General features: G+C 49.8%; 11 protein-coding genes across 11 annotated transcripts; 4 read left to right on the plus strand and 7 right to left on the minus strand.

The window, feature by feature from the left end:
- Nucleotides 1–153: 153 nt before the first annotated feature.
- CI109_107261 (uncharacterized protein) lies at nt 154–2247 on the minus strand (the record flags this gene model as incomplete). The annotated part of the gene is made up of 6 exons (XM_032003717.1): nt 154–193; nt 264–582; nt 649–809; nt 870–998; nt 1071–1379; nt 1448–2247. The coding sequence occupies 6 exons, from the start codon at nt 2245–2247 to the stop codon at nt 154–156; spliced, it is 1758 nt and encodes a 585-aa protein (XP_031862130.1).
- Nucleotides 2248–2810: 563 nt separating this feature from the next.
- Nucleotides 2811–4229, plus strand: CI109_107262 (uncharacterized protein; the record flags this gene model as incomplete). The annotated part of the gene is made up of 3 exons (XM_032003718.1): nt 2811–3408; nt 3474–3617; nt 3733–4229. The coding sequence occupies 3 exons, from the start codon at nt 2811–2813 to the stop codon at nt 4227–4229; spliced, it is 1239 nt and encodes a 412-aa protein (XP_031862131.1).
- Nucleotides 4230–4357: 128 nt separating this feature from the next.
- On the minus strand, nt 4358–6103 carry CI109_107263 (uncharacterized protein; the record flags this gene model as incomplete). Its single annotated transcript, XM_032003719.1, has 8 exons — nt 4358–4707; nt 4792–4917; nt 4997–5178; nt 5248–5354; nt 5424–5496; nt 5555–5608; nt 5745–5950; nt 6077–6103. The coding sequence occupies 8 exons, from the start codon at nt 6101–6103 to the stop codon at nt 4358–4360; spliced, it is 1125 nt and encodes a 374-aa protein (XP_031862132.1).
- Nucleotides 6104–6445: 342 nt separating this feature from the next.
- On the plus strand, nt 6446–7354 carry CI109_107264 (uncharacterized protein; the record flags this gene model as incomplete). The annotated part of the gene is made up of 1 exon (XM_032003720.1): nt 6446–7354. One exon carries the CDS (start codon nt 6446–6448, stop codon nt 7352–7354), a length of 909 nt encoding a protein of 302 aa, XP_031862133.1.
- Nucleotides 7355–7779: 425 nt separating this feature from the next.
- On the minus strand, nt 7780–11955 carry CI109_107265 (uncharacterized protein; the record flags this gene model as incomplete). Its single annotated transcript, XM_032003721.1, has 10 exons — nt 7780–7806; nt 7864–7929; nt 7992–8685; nt 8750–8793; nt 8848–9354; nt 9409–10657; nt 10711–10729; nt 10788–10865; nt 10924–10933; nt 10996–11955. The coding sequence occupies 10 exons, from the start codon at nt 11953–11955 to the stop codon at nt 7780–7782; spliced, it is 3654 nt and encodes a 1217-aa protein (XP_031862134.1).
- Nucleotides 11956–12314: 359 nt separating this feature from the next.
- CI109_107266 (uncharacterized protein) lies at nt 12315–15391 on the minus strand (the record flags this gene model as incomplete). Its single annotated transcript, XM_032003722.1, has 12 exons — nt 12315–12355; nt 12422–12566; nt 12673–12943; nt 13026–13097; nt 13212–13391; nt 13486–13552; nt 13649–13769; nt 13861–13950; nt 14085–14141; nt 14213–14284; nt 14402–14432; nt 14499–15391. The coding sequence occupies 12 exons, from the start codon at nt 15389–15391 to the stop codon at nt 12315–12317; spliced, it is 2040 nt and encodes a 679-aa protein (XP_031862135.1).
- A 667-nt stretch (nt 15392–16058) lies between these two features.
- CI109_107267 (arginine N-methyltransferase 2) lies at nt 16059–17701 on the minus strand (the record flags this gene model as incomplete). Its single annotated transcript, XM_032003723.1, has 7 exons — nt 16059–16246; nt 16321–16407; nt 16481–16739; nt 16862–16959; nt 17017–17045; nt 17109–17289; nt 17386–17701. The coding sequence occupies 7 exons, from the start codon at nt 17699–17701 to the stop codon at nt 16059–16061; spliced, it is 1158 nt and encodes a 385-aa protein (XP_031862136.1).
- A 258-nt stretch (nt 17702–17959) lies between these two features.
- CI109_107268 (uncharacterized protein) lies at nt 17960–19487 on the plus strand (the record flags this gene model as incomplete). The annotated part of the gene is made up of 3 exons (XM_065967991.1): nt 17960–18425; nt 18499–19050; nt 19135–19487. The coding sequence occupies 3 exons, from the start codon at nt 17960–17962 to the stop codon at nt 19485–19487; spliced, it is 1371 nt and encodes a 456-aa protein (XP_065824063.1).
- A 343-nt stretch (nt 19488–19830) lies between these two features.
- CI109_107269 (palmitoyltransferase AKR1) lies at nt 19831–22934 on the minus strand (the record flags this gene model as incomplete). Its single annotated transcript, XM_065967992.1, has 13 exons — nt 19831–20001; nt 20066–20694; nt 20751–20837; nt 20898–20923; nt 20973–21037; nt 21105–21167; nt 21222–21485; nt 21557–21685; nt 21754–22034; nt 22092–22164; nt 22228–22357; nt 22426–22655; nt 22725–22934. 13 exons carry the CDS (start codon nt 22932–22934, stop codon nt 19831–19833), a joined length of 2358 nt encoding a protein of 785 aa, XP_065824064.1.
- Nucleotides 22935–23423: 489 nt separating this feature from the next.
- Nucleotides 23424–24205, minus strand: CI109_107270 (uncharacterized protein; the record flags this gene model as incomplete). The annotated part of the gene is made up of 3 exons (XM_065967993.1): nt 23424–23641; nt 23760–23861; nt 23998–24205. The coding sequence occupies 3 exons, from the start codon at nt 24203–24205 to the stop codon at nt 23424–23426; spliced, it is 528 nt and encodes a 175-aa protein (XP_065824065.1).
- Nucleotides 24206–24606: 401 nt separating this feature from the next.
- Nucleotides 24607–26132, plus strand: CI109_107271 (uncharacterized protein; the record flags this gene model as incomplete). Its single annotated transcript, XM_032003727.1, has 4 exons — nt 24607–24620; nt 24680–24767; nt 24880–25518; nt 25713–26132. The coding sequence occupies 4 exons, from the start codon at nt 24607–24609 to the stop codon at nt 26130–26132; spliced, it is 1161 nt and encodes a 386-aa protein (XP_031862140.1).
- Between the last annotated feature and the right edge of the window lie 100 nt (nt 26133–26232).

Below are 26232 nucleotides of genomic sequence, written 5' to 3' on the forward strand. Positions count from 1 at the left end.
GGATCAATGGCGTTGATGAGTCACATGCATAAATGAGACGTTCTGATGCGTGAGAAACTCTGAACATCTACACTATCCGTATACGACCAGAGGCTCTTCGACTGGAACCCAAGACACTACGAACACGACGCTATATCGCCACCATACCTCTTCTCACACAATTTTGTTCTTCTCATCGTCGAAGAACACCACGCTACAGGTCCAACGAGCATCAGCATCAACCCGTACAACTGTACTACAGCTTATCCATCAGGTCTACTCACGTGATCGTAATATCGTCTCTATAATATCTCGGCACTTCTCCGTGCATACTCAACAGCTCTCCAATCTTCTTCTTATCCCCTCCACCTAAACAATTTCTGATCAAATGAGTTGCTGCATTCTTGTCGCCTTCGTAGACCCAAGTCTCGCCAGCTGGTTGCGGCAGATCTTGTGCAGGGTAGAGACGTTCTGATTTTGGAGGTGGCGGGACGAGTGGGAAGAGGTTAGGAAGTGAGGTTTTAGCGATTTCGATATGGGTCGGGTGGGCCAGGTACGATGCTACTAGCAGTGTCGCTTCTTCAGATGTGATGTTGTCCCATACTGCGCACGAAATCACACGATAGGTCAGCATTGTTCATACCCTCTTGTGAAGAGTGTAACACTTACGACCATCGGTAGCGAGAATGAGGAACTTGAGCTTCTCTCCGTTGTCCGTCTTGAACTTTCGGTAAGCCACATCCGGCGTGGACGAAACATAGGGCGGAGTGAAGTTCCAAGGTCTTTGTGATCGAGGCTTTACACCTTCCACTTCAAACGCTTCGGCGATACTATGCGTTACAAAGAGCCTATCAGATTGGACTCGCAACCGCGTGGACGTTTGGACTCACGCTTTGTTCTCTTTGATGGTCCATTTGTACACGGCATCACCGAATGCTCGAGTCGGTTGCAGTCCACCTTGCACTCGTCCATTCTTGATCGCTGTATCTCTCTCAGAAGCCGGGTGCTCGCTCAGCACTCTGCGAGGCGGTATACCTGAGTCAGTCGCAAGAAACACATCACACTCGCCAAATTGAGATGAGCCTACTCACCTTGCAATCTCTTTAGGATTCTCACCCATCATATCTTCTGTCAACACATCACATCTCCACCTTCCATCGGCGCCCTGCCACCCTGCAACAGCTCTGCAGTCACCTAAGCCGGCCACATACAGATCATCATTCTCCACGTCGACGAGGGCAGAGACGGCTACGGCACCGTCGGCAGCCGGTTTGGCAAGGGCCACGAAGGTCTGACGAGCGGTGGGGGTAGAAGGGTCAACTCCTTCGGGTTGTGATTGGGTGAGAGTAGGGAGTAATCGGACGGGTGTCATGGAGATATTATCATCGAGCTGGATAAAGCTGTCCAAGAGCATATCAGCGCAATTCTGCATAGGTTGGCCTTCCTCAAGGAATGAGTTTCCACTTACGCGTTCTTAATAGTCGCCACGACATTCTCGGGTGTCCAGACCTTTCCCCCGCCGGCCCAATACCAAGGGCTCAAATACCCTCCCCACTTCTTCCACCCTCCCTCTGTGGGAGGCAAGAAACCAGCTTGCAAGCCTGCCAAAGCGACAGCCAAGACAGGGTTCAACGTCTCACTCAACAAGATGGAAGTGGCATCTCCCGCATGTCCATCAATCACCGAGAACAACATCAAATCGTTCTTCCCTTGCCCAACATGTTGAGCTTGGTCTTTGTCACCCGCACCACTTGAGAAAAGGGAAAACCATCCTCTATTTCTCCTTCGTTTCTCTTCAGCGTCTGTGGAACCGACCTTCCTTGGGATCAAGTTACTCGCGAATCGATCTTCACAAGGTTCGTTCGAAGCTACCCAATTCGTATCCCATCTCACAACAGGATTACCTCCCCTCGCTAAATCCTTCTCTCCGCTCTCGTGTTCCGTCAAGATCTTCTCCAACTCTGCATCGGTCTTCCTAACGAACGTATGCGTTTGTCGTCCAGCTCGGACTTGGAAGGTGGGCTGTTTCGTAGCTCCAGCTAGGACGTTACTAAGGCCCGAGCTGGAATCGGAGGACTGTTCGTATTGGTATAAAGCGTAGGCGGAAGCGAGAAGAGCGACGGAGAGGAAAGCTGTGGTCTTGACGTTGGGCGAAGAAGAGGGTGTTGCGGATGAACTGTAAGGACGGAGGCTGGAAAGTTGGGTAGGTCGTGTGATCGCACGAGCAGACAACAGTGGTCGAACACCGAGACGAGATCGAGACAGCATAGTGACGGGGTTGATGGGTGAGTGGAGGCGAGAAGGATGAAGGAGTGTCGTGATCAAGGCGTCTGAGAGAGCCCCTTTTGATAGGTATCTTGTTGTGTCACCCCAACGATGATTTGAGCAACCATGGACGAGATGCGATCAAGGGAGTCCGGTCTGATTATCAAAACACGCGAAGTGGAGTGAGTGGAGGTACAGTATAGTCATGTTCCTGTTTACTACCTTCCCAAAGCCACAAATTAAATCAGCCACATGAATGAATAGTGCCGCACAGCTTTGGGAATGCACCATCCCCGCCCTGGATGCATACAGATCGTCACCCATTTCTGGGGTGCATACATTACATGCATGTCAACGTCGAGTCCCAGCTTGAGGAGCACATGTTAGCGCGATAAGAAGAAAGGGAGTATTACGTAAACAAGTCCAAAGTCTCCCTCCACTTCTGTCATCGGACTCGCTGCAGCATTGACGTCGATAAATCCGAATCAACTATTACTCATCCCACAACTTCCCTCCTTGATCACCGTAAGCAGCTAATCACGCCAGAGCAGGTACTTCAGCGCGCGATGTCAACGTCCGCTTCAGCCTTCCGTACTTTACTCTCTACGACACCGAGAATTGCACCATTGCCACAACGATCCGTCCTCGAACTGTCAGGACCTGACGCTCAGAAATTCTTAAAAGGACTAAGTTGTAAAGATGTCGATTCACTCCAAGGTGGATATAGCGGATTCCTCAATGCTTCAGGTCGAATACTCCATACTACATTCATCACACCTATCACTTCTACGACAAGTTCAACAAGTACGAGCACGAGTGGTTCCCAGCAGAAGTATTTGATTTCGCACGAATCTGGGGCGGATCATCCTGCTCCTTTGCAGAGTTTACTACCGCCTTTCAGATTACGTGCCAAAGTCAAGATTAGGGACGTGTCGAGCGAATGGGATGCATGGTCAGCTTATGGAGAAGAAGGATTGGGTGAGGGGAGTAGACCGATAAGGAATTGGAGATTGGGAAGTGGGGGTGCGGCGGAAAGTCAGTGGGTATGGGAGGATGGCAAGGTGAGAGATCTGGGATTGGCAGAGGGGGAAGTCGGTAGTTGGGATCTGAGAGCGGGATGGGGAGGTATGGGAAGACAATTGTTGATACCCAGGGGGAAAAAGCGTGAGTGGACCATCTATACCCGTTGCTATTGCGCAGTCACTGATGCCAGTTCTCCTATGCGCCAGCTTCTCTGACCTCGTCTCACGATACATTTCCAACGGACGAATACAACCTCCACAGGATACTGCTTGGTGTACCGGAAGGCGCACAGGAGATAGTACCGGGTTCTGCTCTGCCCTTGGAAAGCTGTATGGACATACATGGAGGAGGTGAGTTACCGTGTATTCTTGCTTTGATCGACTTCTGCGATTAGCCTTCCATGAAAGAGCCCGCTGGATCTTCTACGTTTTGGCCATACTGACTCCTCCTTTGCTATCCGCGCAGTCGACTTCCGCAAAGGCTGTTATCTAGGTCAAGAACTCACAGTCCGAACATATCATACCGGAGCGACACGTAAACGTATCCTCCCCATCCGACTCTTACCTCTCAACTCTAGTTCTTCCTCATCTACCCCCTTATCATCCCTCATTACATCCCCCATCTCCACTTCGTCCTCATCTACACCAACAAGTCTACCACTCGAAGTCACCTATCATCCCCCTTCTTCGTCAGCAACGCGCAAACCCAGATCGGCAGGTAAGATTCTTTCCCTGTACGGAAATACGGTCGGTCTAGCTCTAGTAAGGTTGGAGATGGTAGAGAGATCTTGGTGGTCTGGCGGAAAGTGTTTGGATAGTACGGTCGGGGAGTGGACGGAGAGTGGAGTGGGGAGATTGACGACGCAGATTGAGGGTCAGGGATGGGGAGTGTTTGTGGACAAGGGAGAAGCGTATGGTGCGGCTTTGCAGTATCAACAAGAGCAACAACAACAAGACCAGTAGTAATGACAATAGCGATTGACCGACAAGAGCAAGCACAATAAGAGGCATGGTCGCGACGTCATCCACAAGGAAGCCAGTATAGCACGAGCACCCGAGATATAAATGACATATCCCATGCAATGCATAAATTACAGATCGGCAAAGAAATCATCATTATCATTTTGTGCCTGTGTTCTACCCATATCACCCATTCCACCTTTGTTCTTCCTCATCTTCTTGACAGTTGGTTCAGCGTCCGAATCCGAATCCGAGTCTGCTTCTCCCTCTCCCTCTCCCTCTTCCTCGTCTTCTTTGTCTTCCTCGCCATCTTCCATCTCCGCATCTTCATCTTCATCTTCGCCATCACTTTCTTCGAAAAGATCTTCCACGTCGGTGAGTTTGAGACATTCGTCGTGGGATACACTTCCGAGCCATTTTCGATTTCTGTCAAGCTTGATTCGTTCGATCGGGTATTCTTCGTGTGTCGCGATTACTCCCACTGAAACCAAAACAAAAGGTGTCAGAGCGCGAGACTAGAGAAGACGGATATGTTCATGTTTGGGAGCCATGAGGCGGAACTCACAGAATTTGTGCGGTAAGACCTGCATCACTCGGATCATACCATCTTCAGAACCAGTGGCGATAATATCGTCTGTCAAAGGAGCGATCGCATCGATCGAAGCAGGATGTCCCGGTATTCTGTCCACGCCTACAATTACAATCCATCCCAATTAGCATGAGTTTCTCTGCAGGAGCCTCTGTCTTTGGGAGTGGGAATGACAACTCACAATCTCCCCAACCCTGTTTCCTATTCCAGATCGATAGAATACCCAATCCTGATCCAACGACCGCCTTCGTTCCTCCCTTTATAGGTACGATAGAGAGCAATTCGTCCTCCTGATCACCAGACACAGAGAGCGGAGTAGCTTTATTCGAACGAATATCAATGACAGAGAGATGACCATCCCCTCTGTTGAAATCAGAGCCAAAGTCAGCTGAGCAAAATGACGGTCCCGGAGGTTGAGGTAGTCGAACTCACGAAGTAGTGACTAGTTGTCGCTTGTCATCGAAATAGACGAAATCTGAAATATAGTCGAAATGTTGATTATACGATCTCAGCGCTTCAGGTTGTCGAGGGTCCCACAACTATAATGTCACACTCATACATTAGTGCGCATATTTCACAACGGGTGGGTGTCCCGTGTCTCGACCCACCTTGATCACACCATCGTCGTCACCTGTCGCTATGAGATTGGGATTGACGCAGAATACTCGATTGATAGGGACACTTCGAGTAGGTGTCAGTTGCCATCGTCTCTCGAGTAGACCCAAAGTTCGCAGCTCACTCATGGGCTTCATCTCGTTCTTGCACCATATCTCCCGTTGCCGCATTCAATTGGCTGGGGACGATCATCAGCTCATGTCCTCGTTGTATAACACAATTCGCAAAACCGATATATGAAGGGATGACATCTCAGTACTCTTCGACGAGAGACTCCACTCTGTAGTCTTGACATAACTTGAGAAGAGACTCACAACAACGCTCCGCTCTTCCCTCCAACCCAGACATTCGCCCCTCCCTCTTCAACGACCACAGACCTCGCTGTCCTCTTGCTCGGTCTTACAGACCACGCACTTGATGTGGAACCTGTCTCGTCATCGTATCGCCACGCTTTAATTTCACCAGTCAAAAGCGAAGCGTAGAGCACGGATTCGTTAGGGTGGAAAGAGAGGTCGAAGGGCTGTGGGACGGGAAGGGTACCAAGTTGAAGTCGACAGATGGAGGAAGGGTGAAAGGTGGAGGAGGGAGGCGGGAATAGATTAGCGAGAAACGAGGGAAGACTCTAGCCGTGAAAGACTGTACTTACCTGATTTCTCAGCTTGATATCGGGCATTTTGTCTTACTTCGTTCTTGTCGAGATGTCTGGATATATCAAGGACTGTTCGAGTAATGTCTCTCTATCCTGCCTGCTACACAAAGTTGCGATTTCAGAAAATCAACACTGACCAAAGGTGGAGGTGGAATCGAGGCTTGCTTACGTAAATGACAGTTTTGGGTGGCGACAAAGTGGAGGTACAATTAAATATATTTGGTTGGTACAGTTCGTAGATTTCTCCACTTTGCTCGTCCACCTGCTCTCCTACCTGTCTTGAAATCACTGCCAACTCAACTACCTTCCTTCAACGACCAATCTCAACATACTGTTTCTGATACACAAGTACGGCACAGCGTCGCGATGTCCTGTCTCACTGCTTCGTCCTCCCTTCGACCGCTCCTATCGTCCCGAACAACATGTCATCTGTGCGCTTCGACTCCAACTCGGGCTCTCACAACTTCGACATTGGTGAGACTGCCTCCTCGATTTGAAAGTCCTCGGAGAACGGCCAACGATGGTCGCGATGAGCGATTCCGATCTACCTCGAATGGATCGCGGGAAGATAGAGGTGAAAGGACCTCTTACCCGAGGTCTCAGCACAGTCAGTCGGGAGTAAGGTCTCGTATATCTCGCTCGTCTGGATTCGGTCAAGAACCATCACCCCGGACTCGAACTCGAGATTTTAGTCCTAGAATCGTCCCAAACCCAAATTCGTCCGCTTCTACCAACACCTCGTTACCATCACAAACAACCTATCCGTCCCCATTCACGCCGATACCTGCTTCCGGCCCTGCACGTACTGGACCTTGGTCACCTACTAAGAAATTGACATACTCCGCTATGGCCGGGTTGAAAGCATTATACGCACTTGATCCTGACAAATTTACGAAACCCGTCTTATCGTCCAAATTCGGTATAAGCGTAGAAGCAGTCAGTAGGATTCTACGTTCGAAATATCGTACCCCCTCAAAAGGTCCTCAGAGTGAAACTACAGACGAATTAGAAGGACTGGATCATCTTCTCAAACAGACACAAGGATCAGGTGCAGAGGACGCGGACGGGGATGGGGATATGGGTTTGGGACAAGGGATGATATTCGGTCAACCGCAAGGACCAACTATGGTGAATGATCTTAGAGGTACGAAATGGGATAGAAATCCATCGACGGCAGAGAACGTTAGTCCCGTTCCGGCGATAATGAGAGCTTATGCGAGCTCGAGGAAGGACCGAGATTCGCCGATTAGGGCGGGGACTGGATCGAAACGATAGAGTAGAGTAGGGTAGGGAAGGGGACGTCCATCAACGAAGGCAGGAAGGCAGAAGGGAGATTCAGATCAGAGCTTCCGCTGTTCTCCTCGGATACAACGTCCACACATCTCACACAAACACCGTTACGACCCATACGATGAGATACGAACACGACCAGCACGACAATATCTTTTGCAACCGCTATGATCACCTTGATCGACTTCTTACCACACCGTCGCACTGTACCACTCCATACATACATGTACACTATGTTCAATCTATGCATTCGCTCCCATTTGAGCACTACAACACTACATATACCTAAACAACAGATGTGCTCCAAATTATTCAGCAGCTGTATGTGTCCTTGTCCTTAATCTTGTATGATCGTATAATGCCCTATTGTTCTATATAAAAGTCTCCTTGTTCGTCCCGTTCAGTGTAGATTAGATTGACGGCGTCAATCGGTCGTACTACAAAATTGATTCTGGGTTAGCTCTTAACCACATCCATAAGTTGTTTGGGCTCACCTTCATCCATTCGTCTATAGCCGAGACTTCTCCTGCTACCGAACGCGCTTCGACCCATACCCACAACTACGAGGTAATGTCATCAGTACCGTCCCGAAGAGCTTATGAGTTTCGCTGGTGCGACTCACCTTGATCATTGCGAACAAGCTTCCCTTTGGCGTAGAATTAATCGCTTCCCTCGTACCCATCTGTCTTCCCAATTGTCTCAAAATCGGTAGAGCCGATTTGAACAGATCCATCTCTGGATCTAACTGTCTCCCAATTCCTTCCAACAACAAGATCGACAAGACGGTATTGACGAAATCGCCTTCTAGCTTCACATGATGTTGTCTGACCGCATTCAGTACGTCTGTCAAGATATCGCTGATCTTGATCTTTGCCAAGCTGAAGGTTTTACTCTTCACACTCAAGACGATATGTTGCATCTTCAGTGCGAATGTCTCTTCGTCGATAACGTGGTCGGGAAGTCGACATCGTTCCACCATCAATTTGCCAGCTTTGTATCCATCGAAAGTCGCAACGGCAGAGAATAAGTCAAGGAAATTACGTCGGTTCGTATCGTCCAACGAAGTGACGAGACCAGCATCGATAAAGATCAACTGAGGTTGATATCCCTCCGAATCAATTTGTTCAAGTCGAGCGATCCACGCTTCTGGGTCATTGGCGAGCGTGGAGAGCGAAGACACCATCTCGGCAGTCGTTACAGATGAGGATGGAGGTGTGTTGGAAGGAGGTGTTTGCGCTTTTCGGCTGAATCTATTGAGCAGAGGGCCAAGGTAGTCGGTCGTCGTCGGCTTGTAGAATCGGACCATGATGTTTCCCCTGGATAGTGCACCACATGTCAGTGAATCAGCCATTAATCTCGGAGCTCGTAGCCGGCACTCACGGATGCAGATCACCATGTGTCCAGTTGTCAAGTAACAGCATTTCCTACAACCGATCTGTCAGAATTCCTTCAGACTATGACAGCGACCTCGAACTCACCAAAAACGCATCCAATCCGATCGTGGCAATCTTGGTATCATATGGTCCACCGCCATTTGTCAGGAAGTACTTCAACGGCAACGCATCCTCAAACTCTTCAATCAAGATGTCCTGTCTCTCTTCCCTCTCTTCTCCTAATGTGTTCTTGCCCAATCCCATCGGTTGAGGGAATGTCACTGTCCTTCCTCTCTTGTTGAAGTTCTTCTCAAACGTTCTCAGATTCGAAGCTTCCACCCTCAAATCCAATTGCGAGTTCATGATCTCTCCAAAGACGGCGACTTCCTCGGGGATGGAGAGCCATTCCATACCTGGCAAGGCGTTGAGACAGTTGGCAAAGATCGACATAATCGCGATATCTCGTCGGATCGTTTGTCTGATTCGGGGGTGGATGACTTTGATGGCTACGGATGCAGTGTGAGGCTCGGTGTGTCCGTATGATCTAGGCTCATCTGCCCCAACAATGGTAGCACCGGCCAAGACCTCAGGTTTCAACTTGGCTTTGTAGACCTGATTAAATGGTCAGTACAACCACTCGGATCTAACAGGGCACTATCTGCTCACCTGAGCTATAGCTCCACAACCTATCGGATCCTGATCAAACTCCTCAAAGATCCCGTCAAATTGCAGCCCGAAAGCTTTCTCCATGACCCTCTTGGTATGCGCCATTGAATGCGGTTTACCGTTCGAATGTAGTTTTGACATCTTGGTACACAGTTCTGTCGGGAACAGATCCGCTCGTGACGCCGCCCATTGACCCAATTTGATGAACGAAGGACCTGCCCTCTCCATTTGCTTCACAAGGAAACCATACCACCATACTGCACCCCAGTTCTCTTCTTCCTCCGCGACGGGTTTCCCTACCTTCCTACGCTTCTCGGGCTTACCAACAAGAAGCATGGGAGTGGTGAGGATGACTGGACCGAAGAGGATCGCGAGGTGGAAAAATCGAATGAGCGTAGCAATGGGCTCGATGATGTATAGTCGGATGACACGGATAAAGGTCAGAGGCTGTTCGGTCGGAGACGAGGCGACGAGGTGGGCAGGTGTTGATGGGTGTATCTTCGTAGGCGGTCGGACGGGAATAAAGTCAACGTCCGAATCGTTGTGAACGGGTCTCCGACGGAAATATATGATCGCTCCTACTCCCAGGCCGGCCATGACAACAAGTCTGAGCGGTCGAGGATCATGCGTGCCTTCACTCTTCGAAGATTGACCGCCGCCGTTGTCCCCGTCTGAGGCTCGTTGCTGACGAGAGCTTTCTACCGCACCGCCAACCCGACCTTTGCCAATGATAGCAGAGACAGGTGCAGCGATTGTCCCGAACGATCGTCTTGTCGCGCTCTTCAATGCAGTCCAGCCTTCATTGTCGAAGATGAAAGGCTGGATTTTGTTGGTAGCCGATCTGTTTTGGTTGATCTTGGCATTCTCTTCTGCTCGTCGTTTCACTTCATTCCAGACCTCGTTCCTAAGAATATCCCCTCGAATCTTGCTCAACTCATTCTCGAGCGTCAAGAGGTTTCGTCGAGCTGGTGAAGGAGCTTGCGCGTTCATTCGTCTGACGAGATCATTGATTTGCTTGATGTTCTCCTGGTGGAACTTGAGCTCACGAGCTTCCCAAGCTTCGTCCTGAGAAGGGATAGAATGTAAAGGCGGAAGGGGGGAAAGTGCATTGGTGGAAATGACATTGCGTACGAGGTAGTTGGTGTAGGTTGAGAGGAGAGTCGATCGGAATGCGGTTAACGTAGCGTCGAGCGAGTTTTGCAGTTCGATCCATGGTGGAAGAGCACCTTGTCGCTTGACAATCCGGTTCCTGCAGACGGTGTCAGCGGTGATGCGAATTAAATGATATAGAGCTGAACATACATGAGAAGCTCGCCCGTCTCTGTGGATGTGAAAGATGGTTAGCTGTGACTCTGCTGGGCACCTAGTTCCACACGTACCGATGTGCGGGTTCCTGGCCTCGGGATCTCTAGGAATGGGCATACCCTTTCCGTTTGTGATTTTGAAGAAGCCAGCATCTACGACGACAATCAGCGACCACCAATTCATCCATCTTCTGCTGTTTCTTCAGCTCACCTCGTGCACGCTACGTTGAAGTGTATTGTCAGCATGTCTTCTGGAAGGGTCATAAATTACTTTCGAGCTCACCTGTATTCTGTCCTCCACGAGACCTGTCCAAGCTCTCATACCACTCGCATTACCCTTTCCTGCACCCAACACACTATTCCCTCTGATCTGTCTATTCCCCTTGAAAGTTTGTTCTCCCTCTTCGCCTTCCTCTCCTACTTCCAGCAATTGTCCACCCTCCGTCCCCAATCCCAGTCTATAATCCAACGCGCCCTCTCTGGCACTATCAAATCTCCTGACCATCTTACCAGCCCTACGAGCCTCCTTCACGCGAGCACGGGTCTTCCCGTCCGCTCCGGGGGGTAATTGTAGTTCGAGGATGTTGGAGAGGGAATCACCACTAGCGGATTTTCTGATAAATGTACCATATTTGATTTGAGGGGTGTCTGTCGACGCTTGTTTCTCGCCTGTGTAGGTCGAATGCCAGGGTCGATGTAAGTGTGGAGGAATAGTAGTACGATGTGGGTTCGATTCCTCTTTCTCGGTCGAAGAAGCTGTGGAGATATCTTGTGATCCCTCCTCTCTTGGGGTGAGGGCAGGACTAACACCTAATCTCGGTTCAAGATTCAATCCCTTCATCCATCCTTTTATCTTCTCATCCGCCGCATTATGTTTGATCCCACCATCGTTTCTCAACGGTTTACTCACGTCCGTCAACATACGCAGGACCGCATCATGGGTCGATTCGTCACCTGTCCATACAGGTCCTTGGGTATGACGAAGATGTTCTCTTGACGAAGAAGATGTCAGTGATGCAGTGATGGATTCTTCCGCGATAGCATCGGCGAATAATTTGGCAGAGCCAGTGAGACTCGATTCAGCTTCCAGACTGGTTTGCTGAGTGGTCGAAGGAGAAAATGACGTCGAGCGATCGGCTTCCGATTTCGTGGACGTCGGTGTCGATGAGGAGGAACTCTGTAATCGCACTGCGAATAACTTTCGACCAGCGAGTGACGACACGCGCCGATGAACCGGTAGCATCTTGAGGAGGATGCTCGGAGGTTCGGACGGGTATATGTACAATGATGCAAGTGTATGAAGATGCAAGATGGTAAGGATAAGGCGATCTACGTGAAATCTACGGTCACTCACTCACTCCACCGGTTATGACGATGAAAAAGGTAAAAGTGGCAAATTCAAAGTGGCACGGCGTTCTGCAGTGTTGCTGCTTCAACCTATGGCCTTCAGTCATCCACTTGATTGTGCAAGCTTACTGATCCTCAACTTTAGCTATTGTACGGTAGAAAAGATATACATGCATCTATTGGTCAAAATGTATTTGGAAATGTATGATTTGACATCATCGTGATCTTGTCAACCTCAGCCGTTCGCTCGTTCTTTTAAATCTTGGCGAACACCTTGTCACATGCTTTGTATCGTGCTATATGACCAATGATCACAAGATATCAGCTTGGGTAGATCTCCTGTGATGTCAATCAACACTCACCCCAGCAGATGATCAAAGCCCCACCTATCTGGAAACAACCACTCATGATGATGACCTTGTCGAAATTCTTTCCACCGCTCGAATCGAATAGTGCACCGCCAAGCGGGCCAGATATGAGGTTACCAGGTCCATTTGCCAACAGCAGCTAGGACGAGATTTGGCGTCAGCACATGATCGATACACCGAGTCGTCATGTCGTGGTTTGAACCACAACGCCGCACTTGACTGCTACAGAAGACCAAGTCACTCACTAAGCCAACGTTGGTAGCGAGATTTGCTCTGCCAAACAACTGTACGACATTCTGCGGCAAGATCCCGACATAGCCCGGCGCCACCAATCCAAACATGACGCCAAATACACAGATTGCAGCCAACGAGTTGGCCGTAAGCCAAAGTGCGAGCTGTATCACGCCGGAGAGGAAGAAGCAGAGGACGAAAGTGTTCATGGGTCCCAATTTGTCGGCCACAAAGCCCACCAGGGCACGGCCGATACATACGGTGAAACCGAGGAGCGTGACGGGGCTACGTGTGTGAAGTGTAAGCTCAGCTTGGAGCTTCATCATCTCGCATGGAACAACTGGGTCAACAGAGACATGCCACTTACAGAGCTATCAAAAGTGTCGGTAATTCTGGCAAGTTGATCTGTGCCCATTGAGACAAGAAATTGAACGGCATGCTGTTCGAGATATCGCAAAGTCATCAGCTTACGTTCTACGTACCTTCACCGTTCATATCGCGTTTGTGGGAAGGATGATAGATCGTGTGACAGAGCTGGCAAGGCAATACTCACGCGTATCCGATCACGGCGACAAACATCCCGGAAACCAAACTCCAGAACGCTGAAGTGCCTACCACAGACATATCGATCCAAGGTCCCTTTCCAGCGCTTCTGGCCTCGGGTGATGTAGGTCGTGTTCTGATGAGGAGAATGGAAAGCAGACAGAAGAAGAGGTTGACGAATGACATTATTCTGCAATGCCAGACATCACCATAGGCATTAGCATTTAACATTGAGAGTTGATACGCGTCTGAAGGTGGAAAGAGGAAGCGGTGTGTTGACTTACAAGAGGGTCTTCTTATATCCCACCGCTGTCAACAGTTGCCTCACCACCAAGGACGAGGTACCTCCACCTACAGTGATCGCCAAAGAAGCTTCGATCAGTATTCACTGTTCCAACTTCGGGTCGGAATGACAGGGAACCCAAGCTCTCCGGTGCTTGGACTCACCGATACCTGCGCCACCTATTGCTATTCCACTCGCAAGACCCCTTCTCTTGTAGAACCACTGTGAAGGAAGTGACATGAAGAGGGGCATGGTGATACCTTGACCGATACCCGTGATTAAGCCCTATAAACATCAACAACAGGTAATCAGTCATCATCCTCCGTACACCGCAACACGTCACTAGGTAGATTACTAATGAGCACATACAACTCACTTGGGTAAGGATGATCTGCCATAGTTTTGTGGACCAGCTCGCTAAGAAAAGACCGAGCCAGGCGATAGACACTCCGAGGTACAATGCGCGCTACAAAATTGCGGTTGCGGCGTAAGCACAAAGACCACATAACTCTGCTATAACCATCTGGTTGTGGGACTAGGGGAGGGGAGGGTGCCACGCAGAGCCGCAGAGCCAGCCATGGTGAACATGTTGAAACTCACCTTGAAGCCATACCGATCGCCATATCTCCCAGATAGGAAAGCAGTCGAATTCATCGCCTATGCATGTCACGCAATCAGCGTCAGGATGTAATTTGTGTCATGACATAGCTGGCAAGACGTGAACTCACAAAAGCACACAGTGTTCCGCCGAGTGACAGAACTGACGTATTGGCGCCTCGGAATACATTTTCGGCGTAGTACTGGGTCGTCACAAGAAGAATCTCGTGTCAGCATCTTGACGGTTCTACACGCAGTACTTCATAGACATCCCTCGTTCTGATGTACAGCGACAGACGGTATTACAGTAGATTACTTACCTGCTGGAACACACCGTAGTTCATACCCCAACTGCCATCCAAGCGCACTCATTAGAATCACAATTCGCAGTCAGATGTGAAGGAGGAGATCACTCACCCCATCGTACATCCTGCGAGAGTTGCACAACAAACCAATACCACCCAACCGTATCCTCCGTCTGGATAAACATGCAGCTCGTCATCTGCTGCTTCTTCCGTCTGTCCTTCGCGATCTTTCGTTGAGTCTGTATATTCATGATCTTTCTCGTTGATCTCCTGAGTGAGTGTTGTACCCAGACTATCTTCGTTGGTCAAGCCATGTCTGACGTGTCTTGCTTCGAACTCTTCTTCTTCTTCTTCCTCATCGTCATCAGGACCATGTGGATGAGGTGGTAAGATGGGCTTGATAAACGTTGGTCGTCTTTTCGTTGTCCCACTAGTCGTCCTGAACCTCTTCAAGATCCCACCACCACCATCGATGACACCGGTGCGAGCTTCTCGTTCTTCTCTTTCGCGCTCTCTCTCGCTTCGGGCAGTTTCAATTCGCTCCAAAGGTCCCCCGCCTCCTGCTGAGGCAGGGTCGAAGAAACTGATGATGTCAGGTACAGGGGGTGGGGGCGCACGTTCACTGGGAGTAGTGATAGTATGTCGCCGTGCTCGACCGGCACTCTGGGCATCAGTTGGTCGATGATGACGATGCTGGTGCTGGTGGGCGTGGGTCAGACTATGTCCTCGAATTATACCGCTATCACCTTTGTTCGAGTTGGTTGCTGGAGTGATAGTCGACGCCGCATTGTTCTCTAGTATCGGGGGTGGATGATCCACGATCTTGTCCTTCTCCTCCCCGTCATCAAGTTGACAGAGCGTTGCACTGCTTGAGGAAATCGTTATCGGTCGTGTGGAGATAGACTGGTTGTGTGACTCGACTTGGGACGAACTTGCGTTGAGGTGGGCTGTATCAGATAGCTGCTGACCTCCTGAGTCGTCCGTATCATCTGAAGATCGGACCATGGTTGAATTTGAATTCGTGTGATATCAGGTGGAAAAGAAGGGGCAGAGGATCGAGACCGAGACCGAGACAAGGAGAAGCGAGTGTAGGACTCTTGGTCCATTGAAGGCCGGCCGTGACAGGTCGACTGGAAGGTAAGTTTGACCGAGGACAGAAGTGTGGGAAGACACTACGCGAATCAATGAGAACCAACAAATGTAGTGCAGAGTAGTGAATATGGGTCAGGTTGGGGGACGTACAACACCAAGACGAGCACTGATAGCTCGAATCGAAAAATTGGGTCAGACCCGATGGAGTGGGAAGTAGATGTGTGGTCTCGCGGGAGTTCGTGAGATATGTTAGCGATATACCATGTGCGCTAAACACGCAACTTGAAGATCTCTCCTAATCACGTCACGTCTCTCACCTTCCCCCATCTGGCCATCACTGGTGACTCGTCTCTCTCCTACTCGGGATATCGGTAAAGTGTTGAAATCTTATCGGATTTAGCCGAGCCGGACCTGCCGATCTATATTTAACAACTTCGGGTCAAGGCGTTGCACGTGGAATTGGATGGATCATCGGATGCATTGCATCGAGTAAAGAGTCAAGTAACGACGTCGACTGTATATGCATATACTGTATCAAGGGAGTGTGGATGACACCCAAGGCAATCCATACGTAGTCGCCTCACATCAACCTCATCTTACCGATAGGTAGACGATAACCCGGTAACTCCCAATATCTTCTTCTCACACCTTGCCAGACTTCTTCTCTCAGACTCTCGGGGATAAGCACATCGTGCCATTCTACTTCAAGACCGACATCTTCGAGATGCAGCTCTGCAAGTGCTGATGAAACAGAGTAGATTGTGGCGTCTACATAGAGAGAGAACAAGGGTCATGTCAGCTTCACTTGTCGATAGCAAACTGTGAGATAGCGGCTAACTCACTGGTCGCACCGAGTCCGTTCCAGAATGAGAAGATACCGTTCTCCGCATCAAGGATGTCAGGAATGACCTCGAAGAACGCCTTCAGGTCTGTGAATCGTCCAAGAGGATCAGTATCGTAACCACCCAATCAAGCGATCTTAATAGAGATAAATCTGCTCACCCTCATAACCTTCTGCAAAAGTATCGACGAAAATAGCATCAAAACCCATCCCACCGGGAGTCGCGCTCAACACCTCTCCAATCTTCTCAGGATCCAATAACCAATCTTGCCATCTCCCTTCGAGGATACGAACACCAGGTATGAGATGAACACCCTTCGAACGAATATATTCCAGAACTTCGGGGTGGGCTTCGATGATTGTATGATGGGCAGGTTTGGGTTGGTCGGGTGATAGAGGGTTTTGGAATAGTCTGTCAACCTGTAAACGGTCGTTATGCAGGTGACAGAAGCGTGGAATGCAATCATTTGGCGAAGAAGGGAGAGAGAATTGACGGATCTGTTAGCATGTACTTGAATCATACTGGCTGAACGAGGACATACAATACCCAAGCCGTAACCAACGTTCAGAATCGACATGCCCTCAGCACCCGGTTGAGCATTGGGATGCTCCTCGGTCATCAGTCGTACATGTTCGGCCACTGAACGTTTCTCAGCACTGTTGAAATGGAATCACAGAGTCTGTGATCATCACTCACTGAGGGGTTCTTCCCAACCCATCATGACACTGTGTACCCGTGTCCGTCAGCAAGCAACACTTATTAGGTCGATAGCGTGGGGCGATACTCACCCATTGCCATCTGCATCGAGGACTCTCTCCTTCCCATCATCTCCCACGTCCCATGTCAATTTCGACTTGAGGAAAGTCAAATTGTCCCCTGCTGAAGTTTTGTCTTCTGCTCGTAGTTTGATATTGGTCGAAGAATCTGAGGCGGGTGATGAAGGGCCTGCCAGTGCGTGATGCAGCATCTCTGTTGTATGGAATCTCCCGCGTCAGCTTCGCTCTTTCGATACCCAAACGTAGACCCAAAAGCAGAGGCATGCAAAGAATGAATGATTGGACTGACCAGACCTGATCCCTTCATTCCTGATGATTTCCCAACCCTCTTCATCCCCCAATGACAAACAAACTTCACCAGCCGTTCTACCCCATTTATCAACAGCGTTCCACACCGCTCCTCCTTCCAACAAAACTCTCAAGCATTCAGGTTCCTTTCGTTCTGCCGCATAGTGGAGACATGACCAGCCAAGCTCTTCGTCCTGATACCATGCCGGAGCGCCTTGTTTGAGCAAGCGTTGGAGGATGGAAACAGGAGCGGATTGAGAGGCCGCAAGGAGTTTATGGGCGAGATTGAGGAATTGGGGGTCGAGGTCGGAATCCATGATGCCAACGAGCTCTGCTTTGCGCTTGTGTTCCGTGGAGGGTTTGGTCTGTTGTATTCCAAGAGGAAGTGAGGGGTGATCAAACGAAAGTAAGTGCAGTGGAAGGACGAACGAGCAAAAGTTGGTGTTGAACCGTGCCTGAAATGTTTCCTTCGAAGACTACCAACGACTTTGGATTTTGTCAACAATCATCATTCTTTATACCAACTCTGCCCGTTTTTGCTGCAAAACTACCGTCCATGGACGGTCGTAATCCTCATGTCCCGTTCTTCTGATCCATCATCTTCCTCATCTCGACCTGCAAAACGGCTTCGGACAACGAGTCGAAGCTCGAGCTCCAGCTCATCCTCCTCGACTTCGTCTATCCAAAGTTCTTCTAAGAGGAGCAAAGGCAAGAATAAAGCCATCGACCAATCACTATCTCCTCGATCAGCTGGGCCAGAATCGGAGGGCCAAGATTCAGAGAGACAAGAATCAAATGAAGGAGAACCTGATCTTGGACAGGGATCTGACAAAGAAGAGGACGACGACGACGACGACGACCTGAGAGAAGCTAGGAGGAAAGCTCATTCTGAGCGGATCAAGAAGGCTTGGGAGACCAGGAGGGCGAATCAGGCTCTATTGGAGAATGCAAGAGCTGTGGAGCGGAACGGTCCTGCTACCGGGTCAGACTCGGGTGAGTGGTCATATTGGATCATCGACTTCGCAAGTCCTGGCTCTGCAAGTTTGTCGTGACGCACCTACTCTTTGTACCACACTTCAATGTGGACATATAACTAATCCTACTTATCCCATAGCTACCCCTAGCACCTCTACTCCAATACCAACGACCGACCTACTTCTTTCCATTCACGCCCACACTTCCCAATTCTACACGACCCATTCTCTCCTCTTCGAGCCTGAGAAGAAGGCGCGTTATAATCCGTGGGGAAGTAGGAAGAGGTTATTGCTTCTCCGAGATTCGAGGGGAGTCGCATCGATCGTATCGAGATCAAGAAGCGCCAGGACGGGTGACGGTCCTACGCTGACTGGTGCAGAGGCCGATGGGCCGAGATCAAGGGACAGAACAGAGTCACAAACTCGTGCGCGGCGACGAAGCGGAGATCGAAATGATGAAGACGAAGCACAAGACGAGTTGGATGAAGACAACACCTCTGAAGATGAAGACGAAGCCGAAGAATCTCGTTTACGGACACGGATCAAAGTTGAACCTGATCAAGTCGATCGACATGGAGAATTGGAAATTAGGAAAGGTAGGAAGAATCTACCACGGAAAGAGAGGAGGAAGGGTAGTTATAAGATTAGGGATATGTACAAGGCTATAGAAGGGGAAGGGTTGATGGCACTTGGTGAGTTGCCATTGGAACCGAACAACGACCACTGGTCTTTGTACCCCCACCCCCACTGCTAACGATGAAATATTCGGTTCGTAGGGATATTACTGCAAGAACATGTGGTTTCACAACTGATCGATGCGGGATATCGACCACCACCATCATCTTTCGAAGCGTCAAGGGACGGTGAGACATCACTCGAAGGAACGCAGAATGGAGAAGACGACGACGACGACGAACGACAGTCCAAGGAAGAGGACGACCACGACCATGATAACGATAGCAACAACGAACGGAAGTCGGACGAAGAAGAAAAGAGCGCGGACGGGTCTAGCGGCTCATCATCTGAAGACCACGATAGTTTCGTCAATCATCAGAGTAATGCTAGGGAGAGTACGAAGACGCATCAAACCCAGGTCAAGAATGCGAAAAGACGACCAGGATTCGGATGATCGTCAATCGCTTATACCCCTTCGCGCTTGGAGCGACTGTGTGATACTCGACTTTGATTCAGTACTTAGTCTCCCTCAACATTTGACGCAAGGAGCGGCAAAAGGCGGAGCGACGTGCAGATAAGGCGGTCGAATGCCCCTTTCACAACATCTATCGTATCGATCGACTGCGAAACACGACACGATATTCACCATTTGATGGTGTTCCACGAAAATGACACTCCATGTCCTACGACCAAGTCTTCTGGTCACAGTGAATTGTGACAATACGTACACACGTTAGAATGCATAAAGTCATGACATAGCATTACACCTCATTACAAAACTTCGATGTAAAGACTCATCAAACCTCTTCACTCCCGCTGACCATCTGATATCCCCCCTTCCCCCCTGTCTCTCCCGTACCTTTTCTCATTCTCACCTTCCTTCTATACGCCCTCCATCCTTCTGGCGGTATTTCATAAAGTGACGTATAATCTATCTCATCGTCTGGTATCCAGAAATCGGTGCAATTCTACCATGGTAACGTCAATCAGCGTTCCATTTCTCCCTCATGTGAAGCCACAATTCAGACTCACCTTTACCAAACCCATATCGAATGGATTTTGATCCCTTCCAGCCCTCTTCATCCCTCCTAACGCTTTCCCTTTCGTAAACCTATCCAGACCTAGAATGTTCATCAAAGGTCCGGACAACATCTTCCCAAACGCCGCACAAACATGTCCGATGCCATGACTGTGTCCACCTCCAGATCCATGTCGACATTCCGGTCCATGAACATGGCCCCCGACTCCTGACGGTGGGGGTGGTGCACCTCCTGGAGGGGGGAGGACGAAATTGCCATCAGGGCCAGCCGATTCGTCACCGCGAGCTTCTTCTTCGGCTCCAGAGGGTCCGATACCCGCTCCTACTGCCAAAGCCTGCTTCATGGCCCCACTTTGATCTCGCAAACTTTGACCTCCCCTTCCGCCCATAAATCCATACCGACCCAAGTTTGACACTTCAAACGTAGTCATTTGTCGAGCAACTTGCCATAAGTGGGAAATAGCAAGAATGATCGTCCAAGTCAATTGGAGAGTCGACCAACAGACCACTGAGAGGAGGAAAGCGTCGTACGAGCCCGCTTGGCATAGTGTCGAGGAGATATCGCATATTGACAGGCCAGGGGAAGGGGTCGATTGGTATTCTGGCGCGTTTTCTTGTGTATCTGCAAAATGAGTTAGTCGTATTTCGTTGATAAGAACCAGGTGGAAGAGAACTCACAAGCCCAAGATAGCTTGTCGAACATCGATATACCGGCTATCAAGAACAGCACGAAAAGGAGAAACGATCGGTGGTTCTTGTACCCTACTACAACGGGGCATTAGGATTGTTTGTCTATACATTCACCCTGTCTTGGCTTCGACTTACCACAATTCCAGATCCACGGACAATGACTACCAATATGTCAGCTTCAGTCGCCAATACACTAAACTGCCGGCTCACTGGTCAAAACGGGCCACGCAACGATCACAAGTCCGACAGTGTTTCGACCGTAATGGCTTCTTGGCCTGTCCACAACCACGAAGATTAGTTTTCTCTTCGTGCTTCTAAGAGTCTCGTGCAAAGCAGACCCACCATGCACATGATACAAAAGTTCGTTCCATTGAGACGTCCAGCGTCCACCAGTTCCTCGAGAGCCTATTCAGAGTGTGTATCAGCAGAGCTCACAATCATGGAGGCCTTCATACTCACCTCTTTGATCTCCGCATCCTTCGTTCCTTTCGGCACAAACCCTGGATCCGCTCTGATTGCTCTGTACAAGTTATAGGCGCATGCGCTACAAGCAACGAAAAACCCAAGGTTGCCGAACGCGTGTCCTGGGGTGCCCATCGCTATTCTGGTAGCCCAGCACCACGACACCCATATTATACTCGCGATGATCATCGACGCAAAGTAATTTGAAGCGGAGACTTTGTATTCCGACTTTTGGTGCCCGAGGAGGAAGTTCGTAACGGTCTAAGACGGATGCATAACGTTGTTCAGCTAATTTCGAGTGACATATCCTCACCAGATCAAGTCTGACTTACCAGCTGCATTGTGAAGAATTCTGCGATAGCTAGTGGCAAGCTGACGTAGATCGGTAACAGGTCAAACGTCTTGAAGATGATGCCCAGCCCAACTGTGGGGAGAGCGAAAAGGGCCAATGTCGTATTTCTCTACTCGTCGTCGATCCCGTCAACCTCATCCACTTCGGCCACGCCTACCGCACGTCGGAAAAGCTCACCTCGCTCAATCTCCCCATCAATTTCACACCTTGATCGGTGTACCCCGCCTCTTCCAATCCTTTCAAAAACGGCACCAACCCCTTCAGCTCCTCTGCCATATCTTTTGGCGTCTTCCCTGATTCCTCCTTCGCATCAAGACTCGCTCCTGCTTCTATGAGATGTTTGATCGATACCTTATTTCCTTTGACTGCGGCCCAATGAAGAGGGGTCATGCCGGCGTTGTCGGAGGTATTAACGGATGCGCCGTGCCGTATAAGGAGATCAACGGAGAGTGCGTCGCCTGTAGTACGATCAGCGGGCATACCTGTCCATAAGGTAGGGACGCTATGCTACATACCCTGGTAAGCTGCCCACATGAGTGCGGTGTGTCCATCGCTGTCCTTCTCGTCGATGGCGACCGGTTGATGCAACTGCACGAGGCGTGATCAGCTTACCTGTTGACTTTGGCAACCAAGACAGAAGTTGATCCTCACCATGTAAAGTAAGGGCATGACTGCACTGGAGTGCGTGATCAAATGCAATGTGTTGAACCCTTGTGAATCTAGAATGTTCGGATCCGCCCCTCTCGATAACAGCAGATGCACCACGTAGAGATGACCATTTCTGCATTTCAGTCAATCTGTCAGTATGACCGAACGACTCGAGCGAAGCCCACGAGGAAAGCGACTCACCTCGCTGCCCATTGTAATGGGGTCGCTCTCAGCTCTCCACCAATCGCATCGACATCCGCCCCGTTGTCCAACAACCATCTACATGTTCCCATATGAGCATTGATGGATGCCCAATGTAGGGGTGTGACATCTTGTGAATCCGTCGCTGAGAGGTCGAGAGCAGGGTTATCGCGGAGCATAGCTGCTAGGGAGGCCGTATCGCCTCGTTGAGCGAAAGCATGTATGCTTAGCTGGGTACGAGGCACATAAGATGTCAGCCTTTCGTCGCTATGGGAACAGAATGGACGATGCCCACTTACTTGATCATTTGATGAGACCGGTTCTTCTTCCCGAATGGTCTCTCGTCCAACTTCGTTACTATCCCTTTCTACCTCGCCCATTAATGGATTACCATTACTACCTCCAGCACCACTCTTCTCCCCATCCTCTAATATTGTTGTGTCGTCCAATATCGCACGCATGGAATCGGGACTAGCGATAGCAGAGAGGGAAGGTGAAAGGGTCGTCATGTTTTGAATGATGACAGGCCGCGTCGGCGAGCGGCTACGAGTATTTGGCGAGAACGTCGAGGGAATGTACGAGGAACGATGTTGACCGTAGCTTGACGATACAATTCCAGACGAGACCCTCTTGGTAGTATTACAGAGGTTGATACCTAGCAGTGATGAGCTGATGAGAACAAGTGTGATTTCAAGTTGATTTGACCAAGGCTAAGACCGAGGGCGATGTAAGCAAGCTTACGCTGCGGGGAGCGATGCGGGGGAACACGTGGCGGTGGTGGCGACAACGAATGTTACTTGAGATGCAGTACGAGAGGTACTCATGCATAGAAGCGACTGCCAGCTTGCTGAATGACCTGGCGGGTTGAGGGGAAGGGGGATGGAAGGACTATGCATGACGAGAAGAATACAACGAATGCTAACATTATATATATAGTACACAACACAATGCACACCCCTTCAGACTCCTTTGTGCCCGCCGCTGCGCCACGGCATGTATCATCTCCCATCCACCTCCATACTATCCCCTTCTCCAACTTCTTCGACCTCTCCAGACCTATCCACTTCCATCTCTCTTCTTCGCTGTTCTTCTTCTTGTTCTAGTTCTTCCTCTTCGCGTCTCTGTTCGTCGGTAGGTAATGGTCCCGGTGCAACTGTCGCGACGGGCGCACGGTCCGTCGTCGTTGGCAATTTGTCCGGTTTACGGTCTGCCGTGACTGTAGCACCACAAAGATGACATGTCAGCTCTTGTCAAGCAGAGTGATGATAATGATGTTGGAACGCAGAGGAGGAGGAAGAGACAATTGAAGGGAAGAGGAGAGAAGTCTTACTAACCCCATGGCCGTCTGTCCATTGGACACTGTTGTTTGGAAGATTCGGTGTCTATCCATTTTAGGAGGCAATGCATGTGGAATACATGCGTACATTCTCCCCATACTGTGGTCCGCGTATCAAGTCAATATCGGTGTCGAATGGATGATGGATAGAGAAAGAGGTTGCAGGCAGAGACCCTTGACGTCGACTTGACACACGCCAACCTCAGGTAGGAGCATCGAAGAAAAGGCCCACTCACTTAATGGACAATCATCTCCTGGGACTTTACATTCTGGACAAGTCCCCTCATAAGCATTCTGACAGATACCACAAACATCCTCGTCCTCCTCATCATCGTCTAATCCATCTCCGTCAGGACTGGCGTAATGGTATAATTTGTGGGGTTCGGTCGAGGTGTCCCATTTCCAATAAGCGACGGGATGGTATGATTTGATCGTGAGTTTCATAGTGACCGGTGTAGGGGCTATGAACCCACAGACGACAGGTAAGTGGAGGAGCGAAGATAGGGAAGACTGTCGTGTCAGGGGCGATAGTGAATGCTTGGTAGGATAGAAGATGCACTTGAGTCGTGAATGTCGTCTAGAGTCGTCCTGGTCGTGATTGCGGTGCGTATTATGCGTGACGAAGCCTGGTGAGCAGTCAAGGTAGTCATGCAATTGTCGTTAAAAGAGAACACGGACGCGACTGACCCGAACTTGTCAACATCAACTTTTGTCCCCGGCCTCTACCAAAAGTGATGACGTGGAAGATAGACCTCGTTCTGCGTCCATTCGTTTGGGTCCATATGCGATGTGTGTAATTGTATACCTCTTTCGACCCACATCTGCTTGTATAAAGATCAACAGCCATGGGATATACAGTGTGAGCTGATCGTGCTCCTGACATCGTGCTAGAGACTTGAGCTGATAGCGTCCGAGAAGACAATTACAATGGTCATTCACTCCTCCTCCCGGAAGGTCGATATCCCTCGCCGATATAGTCTTGCCTCGCGTTCTTGAACATTACGGCGTGAGTGGGGGACCGTAATGTTGTTCAATCAGACCAGTCTTCTATCCCCATTAGCATATCACTCGGGGGATCTTCCTTCATGTCGACCTTGTGCTCACTTCCTCTTACATAGCTCCATACACCCTCTCGAACAGCACTCCAATTCCGAACATATCGAGCCCAATTCCCTTCTTCTGACCCCTCATCACCACCCACTTCTCGCTATCTAACTACTATCACTTCCCTCTCACCGCCCACTTCCAACGCAGTCGCATCCACCTCTGCCTCGGGAGCAGGAGCAGTAGCTACGAGGGACGATGTCACATATCTCTTTCTGGACGATAGGAGTATACCCTCATCTTCCGCTACTCAAGTAGTGAACGACGGTACTTTGAGTAGTAGCAATGATATTGGAGCATCGTCATCCACACCAATGGTGATAGATGTCACTTCGCCCGATACGAAGACTTCAGCTCTTGGTGAGAATGGGAATGTGCAAGGACAAGGAACGATGGACGAAGATGGATTCGAGATTATCGATATACCACCTGGAGGACCAAACGCATCATCAGCACAACAAGGGTCGACTGAAATCGCATCCCAAATACCAGAGGGGCCTTCGACATCGACCGGTGTTGAGGCCGAACAAACAAAAGAAAAGTTACCCAAACGATTCCGATGTCTTGCTGTTAGACCGAGTGGCGCGGTGGTCCCGATGTTACAATCGTTATTGAGTCCCTTCGTGATGGGTCTGACGAAAGCTGCACGAGCTGTGAGTGGACTTTGGGATCTTCTGCGAGCAGCGATACCTGTGTCTTGGTGCTTCCTCTTGACTGATCACATCTTCGCGCCGTGTCGGGTCATGTGCCATCGCTGTACTGCCCTCACATGAACCCTCGTCATGTCCACTTCGCCTAGTTCTCGTTGCATAGTCAAGAAGGAGCTAACTTTCACCCCTTCGTGCAGACCGCCACATCCACCGCCTCAACTGCCATCCCTACCCCTTTACCCGGCACTTCCCTCCTCCTTACAACGCTCACTTTTCCCCCTCTCTCATCACCACTACCGCCCATCATCTTGCGTGTATACATCGTACCCAACCCACTTGCCCAAAGTATCTTCCTAGAAGCAGAATATCAATCCTCTTCCTCTGTCTCTTCTGCTTACCCCGAATCCGGTGGTCTGAGTATCGAACAGAGGAGAGAACAAGATATGATCCTAAGGGAATTCTTGGAAGGTTGTCTTGTGGATGAGATAGGAGGCGAGAAGAAATTTGTATCACTTAGCACAGGTTCAGAAGATGAGACAATGTGGGAAGGGGTGGACAGAGGTAAAAAGGCAATGTTTGCTTTGGCCAAGACTTTACGAGAGAGTGGATTCATATAATATGCATCTGCATCGATGATGGTGGGAGTGGATATGCTATGTCCCAATGTACATATTGGGACGATTGGAAGATCTGACATGTAGGCCTTGCCTCTGCCTT

Source organism: Kwoniella shandongensis, chromosome 14 (genome assembly GCF_008629635.2).
Source record: "Kwoniella shandongensis chromosome 14, complete sequence".
In the NCBI taxonomy this organism is placed as follows: Eukaryota; Fungi; Basidiomycota; class Tremellomycetes; order Tremellales; family Cryptococcaceae; genus Kwoniella; species Kwoniella shandongensis.